Source organism: Ornithorhynchus anatinus, chromosome 8 (genome assembly GCF_004115215.2).
Source record: "Ornithorhynchus anatinus isolate Pmale09 chromosome 8, mOrnAna1.pri.v4, whole genome shotgun sequence".
NCBI classification, from domain to species: domain Eukaryota; kingdom Metazoa; phylum Chordata; class Mammalia; order Monotremata; family Ornithorhynchidae; genus Ornithorhynchus; species Ornithorhynchus anatinus.
The window spans coordinates 43526741-43547641 of NC_041735.1; the positions used below are offsets into that span (position 1 = coordinate 43526741).

General features: G+C 44.5%; 1 protein-coding gene and 1 pseudogene across 3 annotated transcripts; one reads left to right on the top strand and one right to left on the bottom strand.

Moving 5' to 3' along the window:
* Window positions 1–565: 565 nt before the first annotated feature.
* SGO1 (shugoshin 1) lies at window positions 566–17535 on the bottom strand. Of its 3 annotated transcripts, XM_016227379.3 has the most exons (12): window positions 17489–17535; window positions 14221–14317; window positions 13057–13142; window positions 12808–12957; window positions 12531–12727; window positions 11916–12020; window positions 11185–11264; window positions 9856–10025; window positions 7710–8576; window positions 5358–5510; window positions 3251–3440; window positions 566–1086 (listed from the first exon to the last, which is right to left on the bottom strand). In XM_016227379.3, exons 4-12 carry the CDS (start codon window positions 12947–12949, stop codon window positions 945–947), a joined length of 2046 nt encoding a protein of 681 aa, XP_016082865.2. In that variant the 5' UTR covers window positions 12950–12957; window positions 13057–13142; window positions 14221–14317; window positions 17489–17535; the 3' UTR covers window positions 566–944. The 3 variants fall into 3 exon arrangements, with proteins under 3 accessions (XP_016082865.2, XP_007665628.3, XP_028927199.1); XM_007667438.4 differs by lacking the exon at window positions 13057–13142; XM_029071366.2 differs by lacking the exons at window positions 13057–13142; window positions 14221–14317 and having other exon boundaries at window positions 17489–17521.
* Window positions 2156–2262, top strand: LOC114814109 (annotated as a pseudogene).
* Window positions 17536–20901: the final 3366 nt, after the last annotated feature.

Here is a 20901-nt window from a genome sequence, read left to right on the forward strand (position 1 = left end):
TGAGCTCTATGTGGGACAGGGACTGTGTCAAATCCGATTAATTTGTATCTACCCCAGTGCTTAAAGTAGCGCTTGACACAATGTGTAAAATATGATTATTATTTTTATTACTCATACTAACAGCCAAACCCCATTTCCATCCATTTGGCTTGTAGGACCATAGCCGTGTCCATGGATCCTGCATGGGCTTTTGGTCCCGAAGGCTGGGTAAAAAGTGTTTTCCTTTTTCTACCTGTACTCAAAGCAACCTGCCGTTCTGTTCCAGAAAGTGCTGAGGATCAGGTGGGAATTTGGGGCAGCTCCCAGCTGGCATCTTGCTAGAGTAGCTTTGTTCCTTCAGAGAATAGCTTGGCGCACAGCTTTCCAGACACCCAGAATTGCAACAGTGAGAACTCAGTCTATCCAGCACAATGGCAGCTGTGGTTTTCGTCTCTCCTCCCAAGGAGCATCAGTGCCACTTTACTCCAACCAAAGGCTTAACTAGATATCGGGCGGCTAGCCGTGTCTCCTACCTCCGGCCCTTCTCAGCTGAAGAGCTGTCGTTTCAAGAGGAGAAAATCGGCACTAAAGGTTATGGCCTTAGTTTTATTTCTTCCAGGAGTTGTCATACAGGGTTCAAAAGAGATATTTACAGATTTATGCTCAGGACTTCATTCGCCATTTACGTGGAAATTAAAAAGAGGAGTAACTATTACTACTTAAACTAAGTTTTTCTCACAGATCAATTTAAGGCTTTAAAAAACGATTCCAATTATTTCTACAAGAGGAAACGAATTAATTTTCCTATAACAGGTCTGCATGAAAGGTTCAAGGCAACTATTTCTTAAAAACGAAGTTCTCATGATTTCAATATCCTTTAAAAGCCGAACTTTTTACAGCACCTCTACTATTACAGTGACATCCCATAAAATCCCTGAACGCCACAAGAGGGTGTAAGATGAATTTCAACGACATCCAACAAAAGCTTCGTTGTATTTGGAGAGTGAATCCTTTTTGAGGGAGCGGCGTTTGCCAGCTTTCCTCTGCTTGAAAACTGGAGAATTCAAAAAATAGGTGTCTGTAAACGGGTCTCCTCTTCTGAGTTTCCTAGTGGGAGAGAACCAGTGAAACTGTTTAGAAAGAAATTGCACCTTTTTTTTTTTTTTAAATGAAGTAGGATTAATCTGTATGTTTACATTCTATCTTTGAGCTCAAGTTCACCTAGCTACTTAAATAAGACTTGTAGTTCATTGAGACAGTTTAGAGGGCTTGCCGTTGAGAAGTGCATGCAACTTATTCAGTTGTATTCAGTTCTTCAACAGACAGGTTTGCACAGCTGTTGGAACGCTGGTTTCTGGGGGAGCAAAGGGCATAGGCTCGAAAGGGCAATTCCAGTCCATGAGACAGGCTGGCGTCTAACCTGCTGCGTTCATTCGGATCGGGAAGGTTGCTGCTGGGTGGGTAAGGAACGGGTGCGGATCCAGCAGCCCATGAGGGCACACGCATGCAACCCCTGCACACGTGTCTGTGGGACTCACGCGGGCAGGTTCTGGGACTCAGCTTGGGTTGGGCAGAGCAGGACAGGAACTGGAACCTGGTAGGGGCAGATGAAAGTTTGGCCTCTGCAGGGTGGCGAATCCTGCGCAGAAACTAATCCTAGATCTGCCGTATCACACTCCGAACAGAGGCAGGAGGTGTGTGTGTGGGGGGAACTCTAGAACTTTGGCCCAGCTAGTAGTGTTGAGGATTGAGGTCCGCCCGAGAAGCCCAGAATGGTGTGGAGTTGGTGACACTATAGAGATACAGAGAAAGGAAGAGAACAGAGGAAGAGAAAGAAGGAGGGGTGGGGAGGGGGGGAAGAGGCCTCGAAAAGACAAGAGGGTCAGATATATGGAAATACACATAAATAGAGCGGCGGGGGGGAAAGGGCAGGACAATAGAAAAACTGGCTGCTTTAGCAAGGAAGAGAAAGCTGTTTGGGAGGGGAGGAAGAGAGGGATGGAAGGTTCCCAACTTGGCTCGCCATCTTTGGGGCTGGGAACCATGAGGTAAGCTCTGGTGTGGGAAAGAGAGGTGGATGCTACCTAGAGGCAGAAACCAGACTGCAGTTCCTCCTCGCAGGTAAGCAAAGCTTCTGGGAAGGTGCATGACCCTGTGTGTGTGTGTGTGTGTGTGTGTGTGATATGAAAGGAGAGGAGGATGGAAGAGGTCCTAGTGACCTTTACAACACATACATGGTTAAGGCATTGCCACCTACTTTGTGGCATCTAACCAAGTTTTTTGTAACTTCTCTTCTTCAAAGCCCTACTGTGAGCTCACCTCCTCCAGGAGGCCTTCTCAGACTGAGCCCTCCCTTTTCCTCTGCTCCTCCTCCCCTCCCCATTCCCCCTACTCCCTCCCTCTGCTCTACTCCCTTCCCCTCCCCAAAGCACTTTCATTCATATTTATTGAGCGCTTATTGTGTACAGAGCACTGTACTAAGTGCTTGGAATGTACAATTCGGCAACAGATAGAGAGAATCCCTGCCCAACAACGGGCTCATAGTCTAAAAGTTGTATATATTTGTACCCATTGTCTTATTTTATTAATGATGTGCCTTTATCTACGTTTCTATGTATCTATCTTGATGGGAGTGATGCCTGTCTACTTGTTTTGTTGTCTGTCTCCCCCTTCTAGACTGTGAGCCCGTTGTTGGGTAGGGATTGTCTCTCTCTTGCCCAATTGTACTTTCAAAGCTCTTAGTACAGTGCTCTGCACACAGTAAATGCTCAAATACCATTGAATGAATGAACAGAGTGGGTGAAAGGTAAGCAAAATGGGTCTGTGGGCAGGGCAGGGAACAATGGAAGGGGAGGGATTTTAGTCTCCTAAAAATGTGGGCCAGAATCCCCAGATCCCCCTCCTATTCCTAGCACCTCTGGAATTTTCAACCCTAAGACAGTAAACATGAGAGGAAGAGGAAGACACATGCAGCCAAGGCTGTACCGTGGCACATTTTAAAATAGCTTTAAAAATCGTTTTTAATTTTTTCATCATTCCCTTCCCTCCTCCCGCAACCAAAACTCGACTGACCTTCTTTACCCACCCTCCTCAAGCCATCGGTGAAAAAAACCTGTCTCATGACTTCACAAACGTTTGTTACCACTCTTCCCCATGGATGGCAGGCAGTGCGAAAGACAGAGAAAGAAAACGCCAGCGACCACTCAGCCCAGCTGACAAATTGGCATCTCTGATACGTAGAAACGAAAAGGAAGAAGTCTCGAATACATACGTGGCAAGTGCAGGCTCCTTATAGTTCACACTGAGGGTGCATCTGCGCTTCCGCATGGAAATGGCAGGCTTCTCCTCACTGCAGGTGAATGGGGTGGAACGATTTCTCCATTTTGCAGAGGAGGGCGAGGAGATGTTGGTGACATCCTTCAGGCCGAGGTGAGGTGTTTGACAAGTTCCAGAGGTTGTACCTATGTGAAGAACTTTTACAATGAATATTGTGCCCAATGAAATGTGAAAACTAAGATTTTTTTTGCAAATTTAGATACTCAAAAATTCTCTGAAGGGTCTCATTTCCCACACTTTGGAAACACTGATTATTAAATTCATACGGGGGGAAGAAAAAGACAAAAGCAACTGGAAACTGTATTCAAATGTTCATCTCCTTGGGGTGATGAGTTACACCCTAGGCAGCTGTATTTCTCCAAAAGTAATTTTTATTCCAGGTCACTCAGTCTCAGATTCTACTCCAAAGAGAACCGTCAATGGTAGGAAATGGAAATAAGCCATCACTGCATGTGGGGTGAGTTGCTCATGCACGAAAACTAGTTGGCATCCAAGGGATGTTGAAGGTGGCAGGTGTCATTTGCCTGCTGTGTGACCTTGGGTAAGTCATTTAACTGCTCTGTGACTGTTTCCTCATCTGAAAAATGGGAATCAAATCCCGTTCTCCCTCCTACTTAGACTGAAAACCCCATGTAGGGACAGGGACTGTATCCAGTCTAGAAACCTTGTATCTAACCAGCACTTGGGACAGTCTTGACACATAGTAAGCACTTAAATAGCATAATTACTAGATGCAGGTTTCCCCTATGATGTTTATTTTTAAATTACAAACGTGGTTCCTACCACAAGAAACAGTATAAAAGTATGCTACTTAGATGGCCCAATGTTACAAGTCAGTAGAATTAAGTTTTTCTCTGCATCTTGTTACAGCATCAAAATATTCATTGGTTGGAAATAATCTATCACTTGTTCAAGGTTCCAGGAATGCATTTTGTAGTCTCCTATGCTGTCACTCATTTGATAATCTCCCTAATTATATAGGTTAGTGTGTTATTTATACGCTGAAAAGACTAGCAGGATTAGTTTAGTTTTAGTTTTAAATTCTAGCATTTGAATAGCTAGTTCTCTATTACTCATGTAAAAGTAGGTTTTATTAAATACTCAGACATCCTAATTTTTATAATCAAAACCTAGCAAAGATAAATACTGTAAATGGGCTATATGCTAACATTTTTAGAGTTTTATTAGAATTATAATAGAAATATATGGACTTCTAAAAGTGCAGTACATGTTGAAACTCCCAAAGTAAAGCTCAGTTTGGCAACTGTGATGCAAAATATTTGGAATTTTTAGAGTTTTATTAGAATTAAAATAGAAATATATGGACTTATAAAAGTGCAGTACATGTTGAAACTCCCAAAGTAAAGCTCAGTTTGGCAACTGTGATGCAAAATATTTGGAATTTAGTTTCTAACACTGAAAGGAGTGGGGAAAAAATCCAAATTTACTATTGAAAAAAGAAGCTACAATGGACACTTTCACGTCTTGTGGAATACCTTTTCTGGAAATGTATATTTATGCTGGAAAAAGCAAAGCCTGGAAACTTTCTCTGGACTACTTTAAATATTTTTAGCTCCTCCTATACCGTAAATTACTTCCACTAGACTGTAAACTCCTGATGGGCAGGGATTATATCTACCAACTCTATTGTACTCTCCAAAGTGCTTAATACAATGCACTACATACTGTAAGCCCTCAATATTCATTCATTCAATCAATCGTATTTATTGAGCACTTACTGTGTGCAGAGCACTGTACTAAGTGCTTGGAAAGTATTGTACAGCAATAAAGAGAGACAATCCCTGCCCACAGTGGGTTTACACTCTAGAGGGGCAGGGAGTGGTGGGAGTGGTGGGTGGGAAACATTCCTCTTCAGACAGGGATAAACTCAGTAACATCGTCAACTAAATACCACTGATTGTTGATTTCATCAATGCTACTTCGGTTAAGATTTTTTTTTTATTGTTGCTGTTGTTCTGTTTTGTTTTAAATCTCTGTGGCAATAGGCACCAGAAGGGAAAGAACAAATATAAAAAAGTTACCTTCCCTCAGGGAATGATTATCTACTGAGGACAAGTTCTTCCCTGTTTCTTCTTCCTCTTTATTTCCATCTGAATTCATTTCAACCGTCTTGAACCCTGAAGGATCATCCATGGACACAGCTTTCAAGTCATTTTGATTTTCACAATCTGCATCTGTAAAAATGACATTGATGTGTCATCCACCATTTAGTCTGCAAAAACAGTATGTAAACAAAATATCTTCATTATGCCAGGATTTCAAAACTCATTGCATAAGCTGTAAGAGTTCAGTAGCTTTTAAATCACGGGCCCGTAATAACCATTATGGAGTTCCCCCTGAATGTGTGTTTTCACTCTGTGTTTTGGTTGGAGCACTGGTATGGAATTGGGAAACATTCTTCGAACAATGCAAGCATGTTTGGATACCAGGCAATGCGCTGCTTTTGGAAACAGGTGACTATTATCAGGCAAGTTAACGCACAATTTTGCAAGAGTGCAATTGTGTGTTATCAGTCGTATTTATTGAGTGCTTATTGTATGCAGGGCACAGTACTAAGCACTTGGTAGAATACAGTGTAACGGAGGTGGTAGACACGTTCCCTGCCCACATCACATTGTAAGGAAATAAGATACCTCAGTCAGTCTTATTTATTTTTGCACCTGTGTGCTGAGTACTGTACTAAGTCCTTGAAGTACAAAAGTCAATAGTCATGGAAAAAGCAAAAGGGGTTATTATTTGCATGAGTTAGTGCTTAAGTAATAGGGATGTAAGATATGTACACAAAGTGCTACAGGAAGTTGTGAGCTAACAAGTGAGTCCAGAAATGCTCAAACAGCAGTTTGAGGGGGTATAAGCTAGGGAGAATAGAAATAATCAGTAAAGGCCCCCTGGTGATGTGATTACAGAAGGGCTCGGAAGAAGGGGAGATCTGAGGTCTGTCAGATTGGAAGAGGGAAGGAGTGCCAAGTAGGGAGAAGAGCGTGGCCAAGAGGTAGGCAGCGGAGAGATGAGTATGAGGGAATAGGGAGTGTGTCAGTTTGGGAGGAGCCAAGGGTGTGAGTTAGGATGTAATGGGAGGAGGAACTGGATATGTAAAGAGAGAGCTGATTGAGTATCTTAAATCCACCAATGGTCAGGAGTTTCTGCTTAATGCGGAGAGGTTTTGGAAGAGCTGCGGGGACATATGCGGAATGATGTTTTAGAAAAATGATCCAGCAGCAGAGTCAATGACAGATTGGCAAGGGGAGAGAGACTAGAGGCAGGGAGATGGGAGGAGGCTGACTCAGTAGTCAAGCCAAGATATGACAATCACCTCAACTAACATGGTGGTTAGAGAGAGACAGAGAAGAAGGGGGTGGACCCTGTATGTATTTGAGAAAAAACTGACAGGATTTAATAATAGGCTGAATATGGGGGTTGAAAGAGAGGAGACAAGGATGATACTAAGGTTTGGGACTCCAGGGACAGAAAAGGACTGTCAATTCTGAGAGGAAAGATAGGTGGATGAGAGGATTTGGAAGGATAAGATCAGTTTGAGATAAACTATACTTGAGGTGCTTGTGGGACATTCATAAAATGATGTCCTGGAGGCAGGAGGAGATGTGAAATTTCAGAGAAAGAGAGAGGTCAGTGCCAGCAAGATAGATTAGGGAGTCATCCATTTCCAGGGGCTGGTTGAAGCCGTGGGAACTGATGATCTCCTTGAGGGAATGCAGATTGAGAAGAGAAGGGGAGGACCACCCACAGTCGGGGGAAGGAGACAGAACGGGCAAAAGGGTCTGAGAAACGGCTAAAGAGGAAGGAAAGAAGCAAAACCCGAAAGTTCATTGAACCAGAGATTATTGCCAAAGAAGCAATAGATTCCCTTATTGAACTAGGTTAATTATAGACTGTTTAAACTGACTTATCAGTTCAACCACTATGAACTCGATAGTTGAAATCATTGACCCTGCGAATCTTCAACACTAGAAGGTGCCATATCATGACAGGAAATGAGGTGGCTGCTGCAATTAGCAGGCCTTTTAGCAGGAGCAGAGAGGGTGCACTAATTGGAGCCATTTCCTCCACTCCAGGAAAAAGGCATTACTGACTTAGCATCTTCCCTCTACTGAGTTAGATGTTTGAACATTTGATGCTTAATTTTAAATACCGTGGGTACAGCCTCCACCACTTAAGCCGAGGCAGCATCGAAGATGTGCCTGGTCAGAAATTTGCCAAACTGAATTTTCAACTTTTGAACTTCCCATGTTTGGAAGCATGGACTTTAACCGACCAGTGGGCATCTTAGGTTTTGGATGATTTGTCGCTTCTCCAAACATAGGGAGATAAATTAACCTGAGTTGTAAAAACTGAGGTTTCCATTGCTTACTCACCAATATTTGTCAGTTTGGCAGTGTTGTTCTCTTTCTCATCAACATATTTCTGTGGCTTTAATGACCTCTTGGAACGAGGTCTCATGGGGAGTGAGCCCATATCAGATTTGCAAGCCAAACTTTGCATGAATTTGGACTTCTGTTTAAAAGGTACATAGAGCTCGTCTGAATCCTCTTCGGCACCACTCGATTCACTGCTGCTCATTTCGGGAAAACTTGTACTTTTTTCTTTCGAATCATCATCAGTCATGCATTTTTCTTCCTTCTCCTCCTTGTTCACTTTGCTTGGTCGGAAAGGTGTGAGGTGAACACTCTCCTCAAGATAAAAATCGTAGGCATCACCAGAGCCAGTTGATTCTTCCAGTTTCTCCTTGGGGCCCGTCTTTTTACCACGGCTTTGCCGCTCTTTACTTCTTGATGTAGATTTGGAAGACTTTCTTACCCCACTGGATTTTCTTTTCTGCGGCCTTGTTTCTGCTTGAACATCTCTATTTTTAACTTGAATTTGTTTCTGTTTAGAATCCAAAAGGGTACACTTCGTTTCAGTGGGTGCACCTGATTGCATCGGCATCGTTGACATGATCTGGTCTTGGTCATACAGACGAGTATTTTGTTCAGGATTTTCAATTGCAAGGGTGTTTGTGGGATTTTCACTAAATGCAGTTTCATCCCGTTCACAAAATTCCCTTGACAAATAAGTAGTTTCCAAAAGCATAGGATTACATAATTCATTATGACTTTTTGTCAAACGATGACGCCGGGTGGATACTCCTTTGGGTAAGATAGTACCGGTGGGTCTACCCTCTTCATTTGAAGAACTCTCAGTATTAAAATCCAGTGGGTCTTGAGGAACATCAGATCTTCTACCTGAAGATTTAACAAATTTAAAATTAATGATTCGGGGTTTTTCGGGTGTTTTTGGGCAGATTTTCACTTTTATTGGTTTCTGTACTCAGTGAATTCCAAGATATAAGATGCATTTTTGTTTTTTTAAAAAAGATCATAACCCCAAATCCCTCCCTAGGGACCTGCAATATGATACATGATCTCTGAAGAGACAGAGGGGAGTGCTGCTTCTAGTCAGTGGGAGAGGCAGTTTAAATGGGCAGTGTAACTTCAGATTGCAAAGTACTTGTTCAGCTGGACTGCCCAGGCCACAGGGCAGCTTGGGATGGCCAGGAAGTCTTCCACCGCCCCCATGGCTTAGACACCCCAAAAGAAACCTGCATCTGAGATGATTTAAAATTGTAGTCTGGTTGCTATGCATGGGTTGTATGTGATGTCTTTCTTAAGGATGATTAATAATAATAGATATTACTTGTTAAGCACATACTATGTGCCAAGCACTGTATAAGCACTGAGGTAGATACAAAATAATAATAATGTTGGTATTTAAGCGCTTACTATGTGCAGAGCACTGTTCTAAGGGCTGGGGTAGATACAGGGTAATCAGGTTGGCCCACATGAGGCTCACAGTTAATCCCCATTTTAAAGATGAGGTAACTGAGGCACAGAGAAGTGAATTGACTTGCCCACAGTCACACAACTGACAAGTGGCAGAGCTGAGATTCGAACCCATGGCCTCTGACTCCCAATCCCAGGCTCTTTCCACTGAGCCACGCTGCGGATATAGTCCTTGCCCCACATGGGGCTCATGGTTTAAGTAGGAGGGAGTAGGATTAAATCCCTATTTTACAGCTGAGGAGACTGAGGCCCAGAGGAGTTAAATAACTTCCCCAAGGTCACAGAGCAGGCAACTGATGGAGCCAGGATTAGACCTGGGTCCTCTGACAACCAGCTCCATAGTCTTCTCTAAGTCACGCAGCTTCCCAACCTGGCTGGACCCAAGATGACTTCCAAACTGCCTGCATTGGCCCCCTGAATGGATTTTGGGTTGCCCCTGGAAAAATGCCAGGCTGAAAGCCAAAGTTTAAAAAGTTAAAAGTTAAAAGTGAACTAGTCCTTCTGTAGTATACCGATGCCCCTCCTGACTCAGGAGAAATTAAGCATCTGTGGAAAAAAACAAGGGAGACAATTTGTGCCTTAAAAACATCTGAACCGGATTCATCAGATTATAGCTGAAAAGGAGAAAATAAGATACAAAACAGGTTTTCAAAAAGTTATGTCCAAAAAGTGTTTTGTTTACCAGTACTTCTCGAAGAACTTTTCCTGATTGTAATAGTATTTCCAGAGGACTGGCCAGAATCCATTCCAAGTTGCTTTTCCTTCTTTGCAGCTGCATTATCTTCCATTTGAAATGCCTCTGATTTCCTTGGTAGCCCACTATCATGAATAGGGACACATCTTGGAAATTCCCTAGGAACAATACCTGGAATTAGCTCAGTAACTGTACTGCAAAAAACAATACCATTTTATTACTCTCAAAAAAGGTTTTTTTTAAACTTTTTCCCCTGCAATACTGCATTTGACTACAAAAAGACAGCCAAAAAAGGGTTTTTATCACCAGTACTGATGATCTGATGGTTCTGGCATAGGTTACCTTCTAATTTTAATAGCTAATTTAATACCGAGTGGTTTAATTCTACCTCCATGAAGCCTTTATGAGAGCCCTCTATCTTGATTAAAAAACTACATCCAGAAATGTCATTCCTTGTGTAATGAAAGTCATTTATTTCATCCATAAAATGAAGGAATTTTCCCAAACAATACTACTCTTAGTTTCATACTAACATTGCAGTGTTTGTGAAATTACCCTGCACATGTCTTTTTAACGCCATGGAAAATGATAAACTCCAGCAGGTCACATGTAACTTTATGGAGTCATTCCATCATCTGTCATCAACTCAGCTTCTTGGAAATCCGAAAAGTAAAAACGTAGACAATCTCTGACATATGAGGATATGGGCAAGCAGTCCATTTGCTCTCCCTCTGGGGGGAGAAAACCTCCGCCAATTAACACAGGGCCCAGCATTCTTTTGGGGTTTCAACCAAATAAATGATCACTAGATAGGAACTGACTTGATTATATATTTAAAGTGGAAAAACCTTAGCGAATCCTCATATCTCTCCCCAGTAAAGAGCACTAATAATAATAATAATAATGTTGGTATTTGTTAAGCGCTTACTATGTGCCAAGCACTGTTCTAAGCGCTGGGGTAGACACAGGGGAATCGGGTTGTCCCACGTGAGGCTCACAGTTAATCCCCATTTTACAGATGAGGGAACTGAGGCCCAGAGAAGTTAAGTGATTTGCCCACAGTCACACAGCACTAAAAAGTGTTGGAGGAGGGAGATGGAGAAGGGGAATGCCAGAAGGTGGAAAAAGAGAGGTTTCTCTTCTCCAGGTACAAATGGAGTTTAAGGCACTAAGTTTTCACAACAAAGTTATTGCTGCAAAATCTCAGAGCTCAAAGACATCAAACAAGGACCAGAAAATGAAAACCTCACACATGCCAGGGACCTGATGTTTTTCCAAATTCACAGGGTTCGGATGTGTTTCCAAATTTATACGCACCGTAAATCCTTTACTGTTAAATCAGTGGGAGTATCATCACCAAAGCATTCTTCTCTCAATGTGGAATATATTTTCTGATCCTGTTAATGTTAAAAAAGTTTGCAAACAAGATACCTAAGAAATGTTACCGTATTATCAACATACCCTCAATCTGCAAACACTGAAAAGAATTATTTAGAAACAAAGTCCTGGTTGAAGGAGAAAATATTACAGACTTTTCCTTCAAGGATCCTTTGGTGCCAAACAGAAACTGAATCTTGGTTGGATGCGCCAATGAATTGATCATAGCATAGCACGGTGGAATAGTGTGGAAGAGCAGAATAGTGTGGAATAGTCATGAGTAATTTCATTTTCCAAAGTCTTGGCCTCAGTCATTCATTTTAGAGTAACTGAACTGGGGAAAGAGGAGGAACTTGCAGTAGTATTTACCAGTAAAATTATTTTAAGTAAAAAAAAAATCTTTATATTTTTGTAGAGTCTGAAGAGGGGAACTATAATTTGAACCTTTGTTATTCACCTAGAAAAAGATTCCCTTTTCAAAAAAATCAGTAGCTAACAACTCATTTCTCGCTTGCAACCTACCTCTGCCAAGTCAACTATTTCCTTTTCCAAAGTTTTCTAAAATTGCAAAACTAAAGGACCACACTTGTGAATAACAGTGACACGAACCCTCTGTACTCAATAAATATTAATCAAATATTCTTTAAGAATCAAGAAAAGAGCATACTTACAAGATCAGAAGAACACAAGTCTTTAGCTGGATTAAGAAGGTCAACTGTTTCTAGCAACTTTTGGGTGACCTGATAAATAATCCCACTCAAAGTTGACAATTTAGCCTGGTTGAGGAAAAGGAAAACTTAAATTGTTGTGATCATTTTCAGTAATAAACCATCTTTCTGACTATGCCTCACCAAATTTTTCAATAACCATGAGATCGCTACAAAAAGATAGTTACAAGAAGAAAAATGTATTTACATTTATGTGATAATCACTTCATTTCTTAAAAATTAGTAGTTTTTTTTTCTTCTGGTTCCTTTTCAACAGGCACTCTTATAGATGGAAAAATCTTTCTAAATTCAGTTTCATTCAAAAATTCTACTGCCCTTCCTTTTTGATTACCGGCCCTTAATTCCATATACAAACTGGCAAGTCAAAGAAGAAAATAATTAAAAATTTACTTTGCAATTTGCTTTCACAGGCCAGTCTGAAAAGAATTACCATTCAATCTATTCTGAAAACTTTGTCAATCAACCAGTGGTGTAGAAGAGTCTGGTTTTCAGAAGATCGGGCCATTTTCAATCTTGTACTGTTCAAGGAAAAGCAATAGCCTCTTATAATTAAAATACCTGTGCAGGTTCTTCTGCCCTCTGAGAGATAAGCTTTTTTTTAAGCCCAAATAGCTGAAATTTCAGGAAATGGCACTCTTTCTTCAGATGCAGAATGGCAGTTTGGGCTTCTCGCATTTTGTTTCTTTCATCTTCCAAAGCAAGAGCTAGCGCTCTGTTGTTTTCTTGGAAACTTTTCAGCTGGGTGGAATTATTGGCTAAAGTAAATATTAAACAATTTTATTATAAAAGTCTAAACTTGGGGAAAATGCATAAAAAAAACATTGATGTGTCTTACTGATTATTTTGCACTTTGCAGATAAGATGGAATTGGTTTTGCCAAGCTTTGCTAGTTTTTTATTTCTCTTCTCTTTCATTCGCTCCTTTATATCTTCCAGGCTGTCTTGAAAAGACTTTTTGAGGCAATTTTTTTTGGCCATCTTCTTACCTGAAGATTTTGTTAAGGATAGAAAACACTAGTTAGCTTTGAACATATCCATATTTTGAATGTACACGACTAGAAGACAACATATTCATTCTAAAATACCTGCAAGTCTTCACTACATTCCAGAAATTACTTTTGTGATCAGTTTTACTACAAGCTATGTATATTATCCAGTGACATGTATCCCTCTATTGGCGCAAAGAGAAAGAAAATTCATTTTTCACAGTAGGAAGTTGTTAAATTTTTGTTTCTCACGCTGAAATGACATTTCTCAATGTAATTGCACATTTGCAATTTACCCGGCAGGCACGGATTTTCCAAACTTAGAGAATCTGAGTCCTAAGGCTTCATCCAAGAATATCTTAGATACCGAGAGGATGCACTACCAGCTTTTGGCGAGCAAATCGGTCCAACAGAATCGACAGTTGCTGCCTCCCCAGAGTCAATCCAGTCTAGACCTATTCTGACATCGAGAGCAAATATGGAGTGTTACAGTTTGCAGACTGACTATAAAGTTACCCCCCAACTTCCCAAGATTTAGTTCAGTGTGGTCCACCCCACAGGACCGCTGCAGGCCACCTTACCAACTCAAGGGAGTTGGGATCCCTACTACATTTCTTTCCCAGTGCTTAGTACAGTGCTCTGCACGCACAGTAAGTGGGATCTGCTTATGGCCCTCAACCCCATTTCTGGGCCTACTTCAATAGGGGGAATAGACTGGGGTGCCAGGACCAGAGTCACCTCCAACCTTCCCTTCTTAAGTATAAGGTCCTTGTTGGCAGGGTGCATGTCTAGTCATTCATTCACTCATTCAGTTGTATTTACTGAGTGCTTACTGTGTGAAGAGCACTGTTCTAAGCACTTGGAAAGTACAATAACCAGTAAAAAGAGAGAATCCCTGCCAACTCTGATGTATTGAATTCTCCCAAGTGCTTAGTGCTGTGCTAGGCTAGTGCTCAATAAATACCACTGACTGATTAACCTCAGCCAAAGACTCCAACATTTGCCAGAAGAAATCCCCATTACTCCGGTATGTGAGGTGGCTGGCCTCAGCTACAGTCACAAAGGCTGGTGTTTACGACTCATTCATTCACTCAATAGTATTATTGAGCGTTTACTGTGTGCAGAGCACTGTTCTAAGCACTTGGGAGAATACAATACAACAATAAGCAGACACATTCCCTGCCTAAAACAAGCTTACGGTCTTAGGGAATTACCAGGGGAACAGCCCACGACCTTCCAGAGAGAATTTAGGTCAGCCTGTACCTATACTTCCATATGAGGAGCACCCCAATCTGTGGTGACGATTGGATTATTCGATAAATCAGATTTCCAGGCTTGTTTTTCTGTCAGCAATGCCAAACTATTAAAAAAAAAAAACAAAAACCCTTTCACCATTCAACAGCACTTTGTGGCGCTTTCACATTTAATTTTCTTCTCTTCAGTCCCATAGTATTTAGTAATAATAATAATAATGTTGGTATTTGTTAAGCGCTTACTATGTGCAGAGCACTGTTCTAAGCGCTGGGGTAGATACAGGGTAATCAGGTTGTCCCATGTGAGGCTCACAGTTAATCCCCATTTTACAGATGAGGTAACTGAGGCACAGAGAAGTTAAGTGACTTGCCCGCAGTCAGCTAAGTGGCAGAGCCGGGAGTCGAACCCATGACCTCTGACTCCGAAGCCCAGGCTCTTTCCACTGAGCCACTGTTCTGCACAAACTGCCCCAGAATGCAAAATTTCTTTACCTTTTCCACCATAAACATGTTCATTCTGACCCCAACAGTTTTCTACCCAACTCCAATTCCCGATCCTTTCTTCAAGCATTCCCCTGGCTGCAGCAGTCACCCCACATCATGTGAAAATAGGCTCTTCAAATTTGGTACTGTAAGGGTACTTAAATATCAACCTTGTCAAGTACGGTAACAGTATTTACAAAATAACAGGTTACGCCTCCCAGTTCATCACAGGGCTGTCGAGGATTCTAAAACCAGAACGAAATCGTCCAGTAAGGCTACGCGCGATGATGTGCCCATATTAACGCTGCTAAACATAATTAAGTTTCGTTCACAAATCCTTTAAAACACTAACGGATTTAATAATCGTAATAATTATGGTGTTTGTTAAGCACTTATGTGCTGAGCACTGTTCTAAGCGCCGGGGTAGATACAGGGTAATCAGATTGTCCCACGTGGGGCTCACATTTTTTATTTTATTTTTTTTTAGAAAGGTACCCTTGGCAGGTGGTTATTAGAGCTGGAAAATCCTGTCCACAGTGTGAATTTCCAGTTGATGACCTAATATTAAAAACACGACCGCTCCCATTAAGAGTTGCTTTTCACTTTCAAGTGTGATGTCAACAGTTTTCTTTCCTACATTAGACTTCCTACTGTAAACCAGACTCCGGACAGATTTGTTTATAGCGGGTGCCTGATGACATTGGTGTTTGTGAAACGCTTACTATGTGCAGAGCACTGTTCTAAGCGTGGTGTAGGTTCGGGGAGGGGGGGGCAATTAGCTGCAGGACGGGGTGGACCGAGCAGAAGTTCTGCCTCCCCAAACCAATGTCACGGCCACGACCTGTTCATCCCAAGCGCTTAGTACAGTGCTCTGCACATAGTAAGCGCTCAATAAGTACTATTGAATGAATGAATGCCATCTCCCTGCATTCGGGGGGGGCGACCGTCGTGCAGGGTGGTGGAAGTGGAGGGTCGCCTGAGTCTGTTGGGGCGAGGTGAAAGAATGAAAGTCCTGACCTTCGGTCTCCTTCCCACCACTCCTGGGAAGAACGTTTTGCCCAGCACATTTCTCTTGCGCACGACAGTAAGGAGGAGAGACCGGTGACTCGGTAGATCCCACGGATCCCTATGGCAGTTGGTGTCCAGAGTCCTCCGACGACCCTGATAGTTACCACACTACCGTGTCCTAATGGGAAGCTGGGAATCGGGGTGGGGGGGCGGGGGTATATTCCTGTGGGACCTTGGGCATGTTAACCTCTTAGGGTCTCAGTTTCCTCATCTGTAAAATGGGGATAAGCCATCCCCTTCTCCCTCCCTGTTTTGAGTCTCGCGTGGGGCGGGAGGTTGTGTCTGATCTTATTCGGGTGGCATACAGAGAAGCTGCGTGACTCAGTGGAAGGAGCGCGGGCTGGGAGTCGGAGGTCATGGGTTCAAATCGCGGCTCCGCCACCTGTCAGCTGGGGGACTTTGGGCCAGACACTTCACTTCTCGGCGCCTCAGTTCCCTCATCTGTAAAATGGGGATGAAGACTGCGTGCCGCACGCGAGCATCCTCTCCAGCGCTTAGATCGGTGCTCAGCACATAGATCCCCACATTATTATTCTCGGTGCGACAACTTGATGACCCTGTATCCCTTCCAGCGCTCAGAACAGTGCTCGGCACATAGTAAGCTCTTACCAAATCCCGACATTATTATTTTCGGTGCCTCAGTGACCTCATCTGTAAAATAGGGCTGAAGACTGTGAGTCTCAGGCGGGACAACCCGAAGACCCTGTGCCTACCCCAGCGCTTAGGACAGTGCTTGGCACATAGTAAGCGCTTAACAAACAGCGACATTATTATTCTCGGGGCCTCAGTGATCTCATCTGGAAAGTGGGGATGAAGACTGGGAAACTCAAGTGGGACAACCCGATGACCCTGTGCCTACCCCCAGCGCTTAGGACAGTGCTTGGCACATAGTAAGCGCTTAACAAATAGCGACATTATTATTCTCGGGGCCTCAGTGATCTCATCTGGAAAGTGGGGATGAAGACTGGGAAACTCAAGTGGGACAACCCGATGACCCTGTGCCTACCCCCAGCGCTTAGGACAGTGCTTGGCACATAGTAAGCGCTCAACAGATCCCCACATTATTATTCTCGGGGCCTCAGCGACATCATCTGGAAAGTGGGGATGAAGACTATGAGCCGCAGGTGGGACAACCTGTTGACCCTGTGTCTCCCCCAGTGCTTAGAACAGTGCTTGGCACATAGTAAGCGCTCAACAGATCCCCACATTACTATTCTTGGGGCCTCAGTGACCTCATCTGGAAAAGGGGGATGAAGACTGGGAGCCCCAGGTGGGACAAACCGGTGAACCTGTGCCTACCCCCAGCGCTTAGGACAGTGCTTGGCACATAGTAAGCGCTCAACACATCCCCACATTATTATTCTCGGGGCCTCAGTGACCTCATCTGGAAAATGGGGATGAAGACTGGGAGCCCCAGGTGGGACAACCCGATGACCCTGGGCCTACCCCCAGCGCTTAGGACAGTGCTTGGCACATAGTAAGCACTTAAATAGCGACCATATTATTCTCGGTGCCTCACTGATCTCATCTGGAAAATGGGGATGAAGACTGGGAGCCCCAAGTGGGACAACCCGATGACCCTGGGCCTACCCCCAGCGTTTAGGACAGTGCTTGGCACAGAGTAAGCGCTTAACAGATCCCGGCATTATTCTGGGGGCCTCAGTGACCTCATCTGGAAAAGGGGGATGAAGATCCCAGCGGTTAGAATCACCCGCGGCCACACCAACCTGGAGGGGACGGGACGAGCCGAGCCGAGCCGGGCCGAGCCGAGCCCGAGCCCGAGCCCGAGGCCGAGCCCGAGGCCGAGCCCGAGCCCGAGCCCGAGGCCGAGCCGAGCCGAGCCGAGCCGAGCCCGAGCCGCGCCGAGCCGAGCCGGACCGAAGGGGCTTCGGTTGCTCGCGTCCCCGGCTCTTTCCTATTCGAAATTCCCCGCCCGCTTCTCCCATTGGTGGAGCCCGGCCGCTCACGTGACGGGGGGAGAGGGCGGGGCCTCCACCCCCCCGGCACGTGATAGGGGAGAGGGCAGGGCCTTCCCCCCCCCCCCCGGCACGTGACAGGGGTGAGTGCGGCGTGGGCGGCGGGAGCGGGGCATCCGGGTCTTCGCGTTCGCTTGCTCGGGTGGCGGCGCGCGCAGGAGGCGGCTGGGGCGTGGGAGGGGAGGGGGGCGGGGGGACCGCGCTGCGAAGGCTCCCTAAGGGCTGGGCTCTCGAGGGCGCCACCTGGCGGGAGACGGGGAAATAGTCCCCATCCCCCTTTTCCAGATGAGGTGACTGAGGCCCAGAGAAGGGAAAGGACTTGGCCACAGTCACCCAGCTGACAAGTGGGATTCGAACCCATGACCCCAGCCCGGGCTCTTTCCACTGAGCCACGCTGCCTAGCTCCGCACCCCATAATGAATTGAATGATGACCGACTGAGACTGGGAGCCTCACGTGGGACAACCCGCTGACCCTGTATAATAATAATAATAATGTTGGTATTTGTTAAGCGCTTACTATGTGCAGAGCACTGTTCTAAGCGCTGGGGTAGACACAGGGGACTCAGGTTGTTCCACGTGGGGCTCACAGTCTTAATCCCCATTTTACAGATGAGGTCACTGAGGCCCAGAGAAGTGAAGTGGCTTGCCCACAGTCAGCTGACAAGTGGAAGAGCCGGGACTCGAACCCATGACCTCTGACTCTGAAGCCCAGGCTCTTTCCACTGAGCCACGCTGCTTCCCCCCTGTATCTGCCCCAGTGCTTAGAACAGGGCTCTGCACATAATAATAATAATAATGATGATGGTATTTGTTAAGCGCTTACTATGTGCAAAGCACAGTTCTAAGCTCTGGGGGGGGATACAAGGCGAGCAGGTTGTCCCACGTGGGGCTCACAGTCTTAATCCCCATTTTACAGATGAGGGAACTGAGGCACATAGTAAGCGCTTAACAAATACCAACATTATTATTATTATTATTATTATTACTAAGCTCTGGGAACGTACAGTTCGGCAACAGAGTAGGCCATCCCGGCCCAACCCCGGGCTCACAGTCTAAAAGCGGGGAGACGGACAACACAACAAAATAAGTGGGCCTCAGTACAAGAGGAGCGGCTTAATGGAAAGAGCCCGGGCTTGGGAGTCAGAGGTCGTGGGTTCTAATCCCGGCTCCGCCACTTGTCAGCTGGGTAACTTTGAGCAAGTCACTCTTCACTTCTCTGGCCCTCTGTGACTTCATCTGGAAAATGGGGATGAAGACTGTGAGCCCCACGTGGGACAACCTCATTACCTCGTGGGAAGCAGCGTGGCTCGGTGGAAAAGAGCCTGGGCTTCGGAGTCAGAGGTCATGGGTTCGACTCCCGGCTCTGCCACTTGTCAGCTGGGTGACTGTGGGCGAGTCACTTCACTTCTCTGTGCCTCAGTTACCTCATCTGTAAAATGGGGATTAACTGTGAGCCCCACGTGGGACAACCTGATTCCCCTATGTCTACCCCAGCGCTTAGAACAGTGCTCTGCACATAGTAAGCGCTTAACAAATACCAACATTATTATTATTACTCGTATCTACCCCAGTGCTTAGAACAGTGCTTGGCGCATAGCGCTTAACAAATACTATCAGCATCATCATTATTATTACTACCATCAAGATAAATAAAATCACAGATCGTAGGGCTTGAACCTTTAATCCCCATTTTACAGGGGAGGGAACTGAGGCCTAGAGAGTCAAAGGGCAGAGACTGTCTCTATCTGTTACTGATTTGTCCATTCTAAGCACTTAGTACAGTGCTCTGCACATAGTAAGCGCTCAATAGATACTATTGAATGAATTGAAAGCGACACGACTTGCCCAAGAGACAAGTGGTGAAGCCAGCATCTCGTCTTTTTCTTTTTCCCTCCCCTCGCCCCAGCCGGAGCCTCGGGGGCAAGACTTCCCCATATGGAATGATAGAGCACCCTACTGCTGAGGGACAGGATGGCCTAGTGGAAAGAGCACGGGGCTTGAGAGTTTCCCAACCCCCTTTGCCACGTGTCCACTTGCCCCCTGGGGCAAGTCACTTAACTGCTCCGTGCCTCAGTTCCCTCTTCAGTCCCTCTAGAGGACCGTAATTAATCAAAACTACAAGTATTAAGCGTCCGCACGTTCTTCAAATGCCCGATCGTAGGATTTTCTTTCACAGAGAATTATAAGCGTGGCTCAGTGGAAAGAGCACGGGCTTGGGAGTCAGAAGTCATGGGTTCGAATCCCAGATCTGCCAGTTGTCAGCTGTGTGACTGAGGGCAAGTCACTTCACTTCTCTGGGCCTCAGTTCCCTCATCTGGAAAATGGGGGGTTAAGACTGTGAGCCTCACGTGGGACAACCTGATGACCCTGTATCTACCCCAGTGCTTCGAACAGTGCTCTGCACATAGTAAGCACTTAACAAATACCAACGTTATCATTGTTATTATTATAAGATTTCACTTCACGTTTTGGCATTAAATGGTACTGCTCCCAGGGATGATCAGGTACACAGAACTTTTTGTCAACCTGTTTTGGAAATGCATGAGAGGAGGTGCGTTTTTTGACATTTCATTTCACAGTTTTATAAGCACTGGATTCATTCTGGGATTTATCACGCAGGAAATTCTGCCGATGCGAGTGAACTCCTATGTGAATTTATCGGTGAGCATATATTTACACTTTCCCAAGGTTTTGTTTTTATTTTATGTTTTGCCAGAATTGGGCCTGCTAAAAAAGACCTTAACAATCAAGATGCATTCAGCTCAAACAAAACAAAGCTTGGTTTATGGTGTATACAAGCACTGGATAATTAGCTTATTTGATCTACTAAAGTTCCTGTTTTTATTATGATCTCCTACGTTGGTAGATTACCTCTTAAATGCCCCAGTTGTTGTTTTTAAAAAGAAAAGTACATCTAAATAAACTCAATGTGTGACCCAAACCAAGACCAGTTCAGTTGAGCATCTTGAGCTACCAGAGGTAGCAAGAGATGGAAACCGGGTGGAAAGTTATCGTATACCTTTGAACTATGATTCCATATGGCAAAGTCTTGCCCCTGAGACTCTGGCTGGGGAGAGGGGATGAGGGAAAAAAAGGAGATGCTGGCTCCACCACTTGTCTGCTGTGTGACCTTGGGTAAGTCAGTTAACTTCTCTGTGCCTCA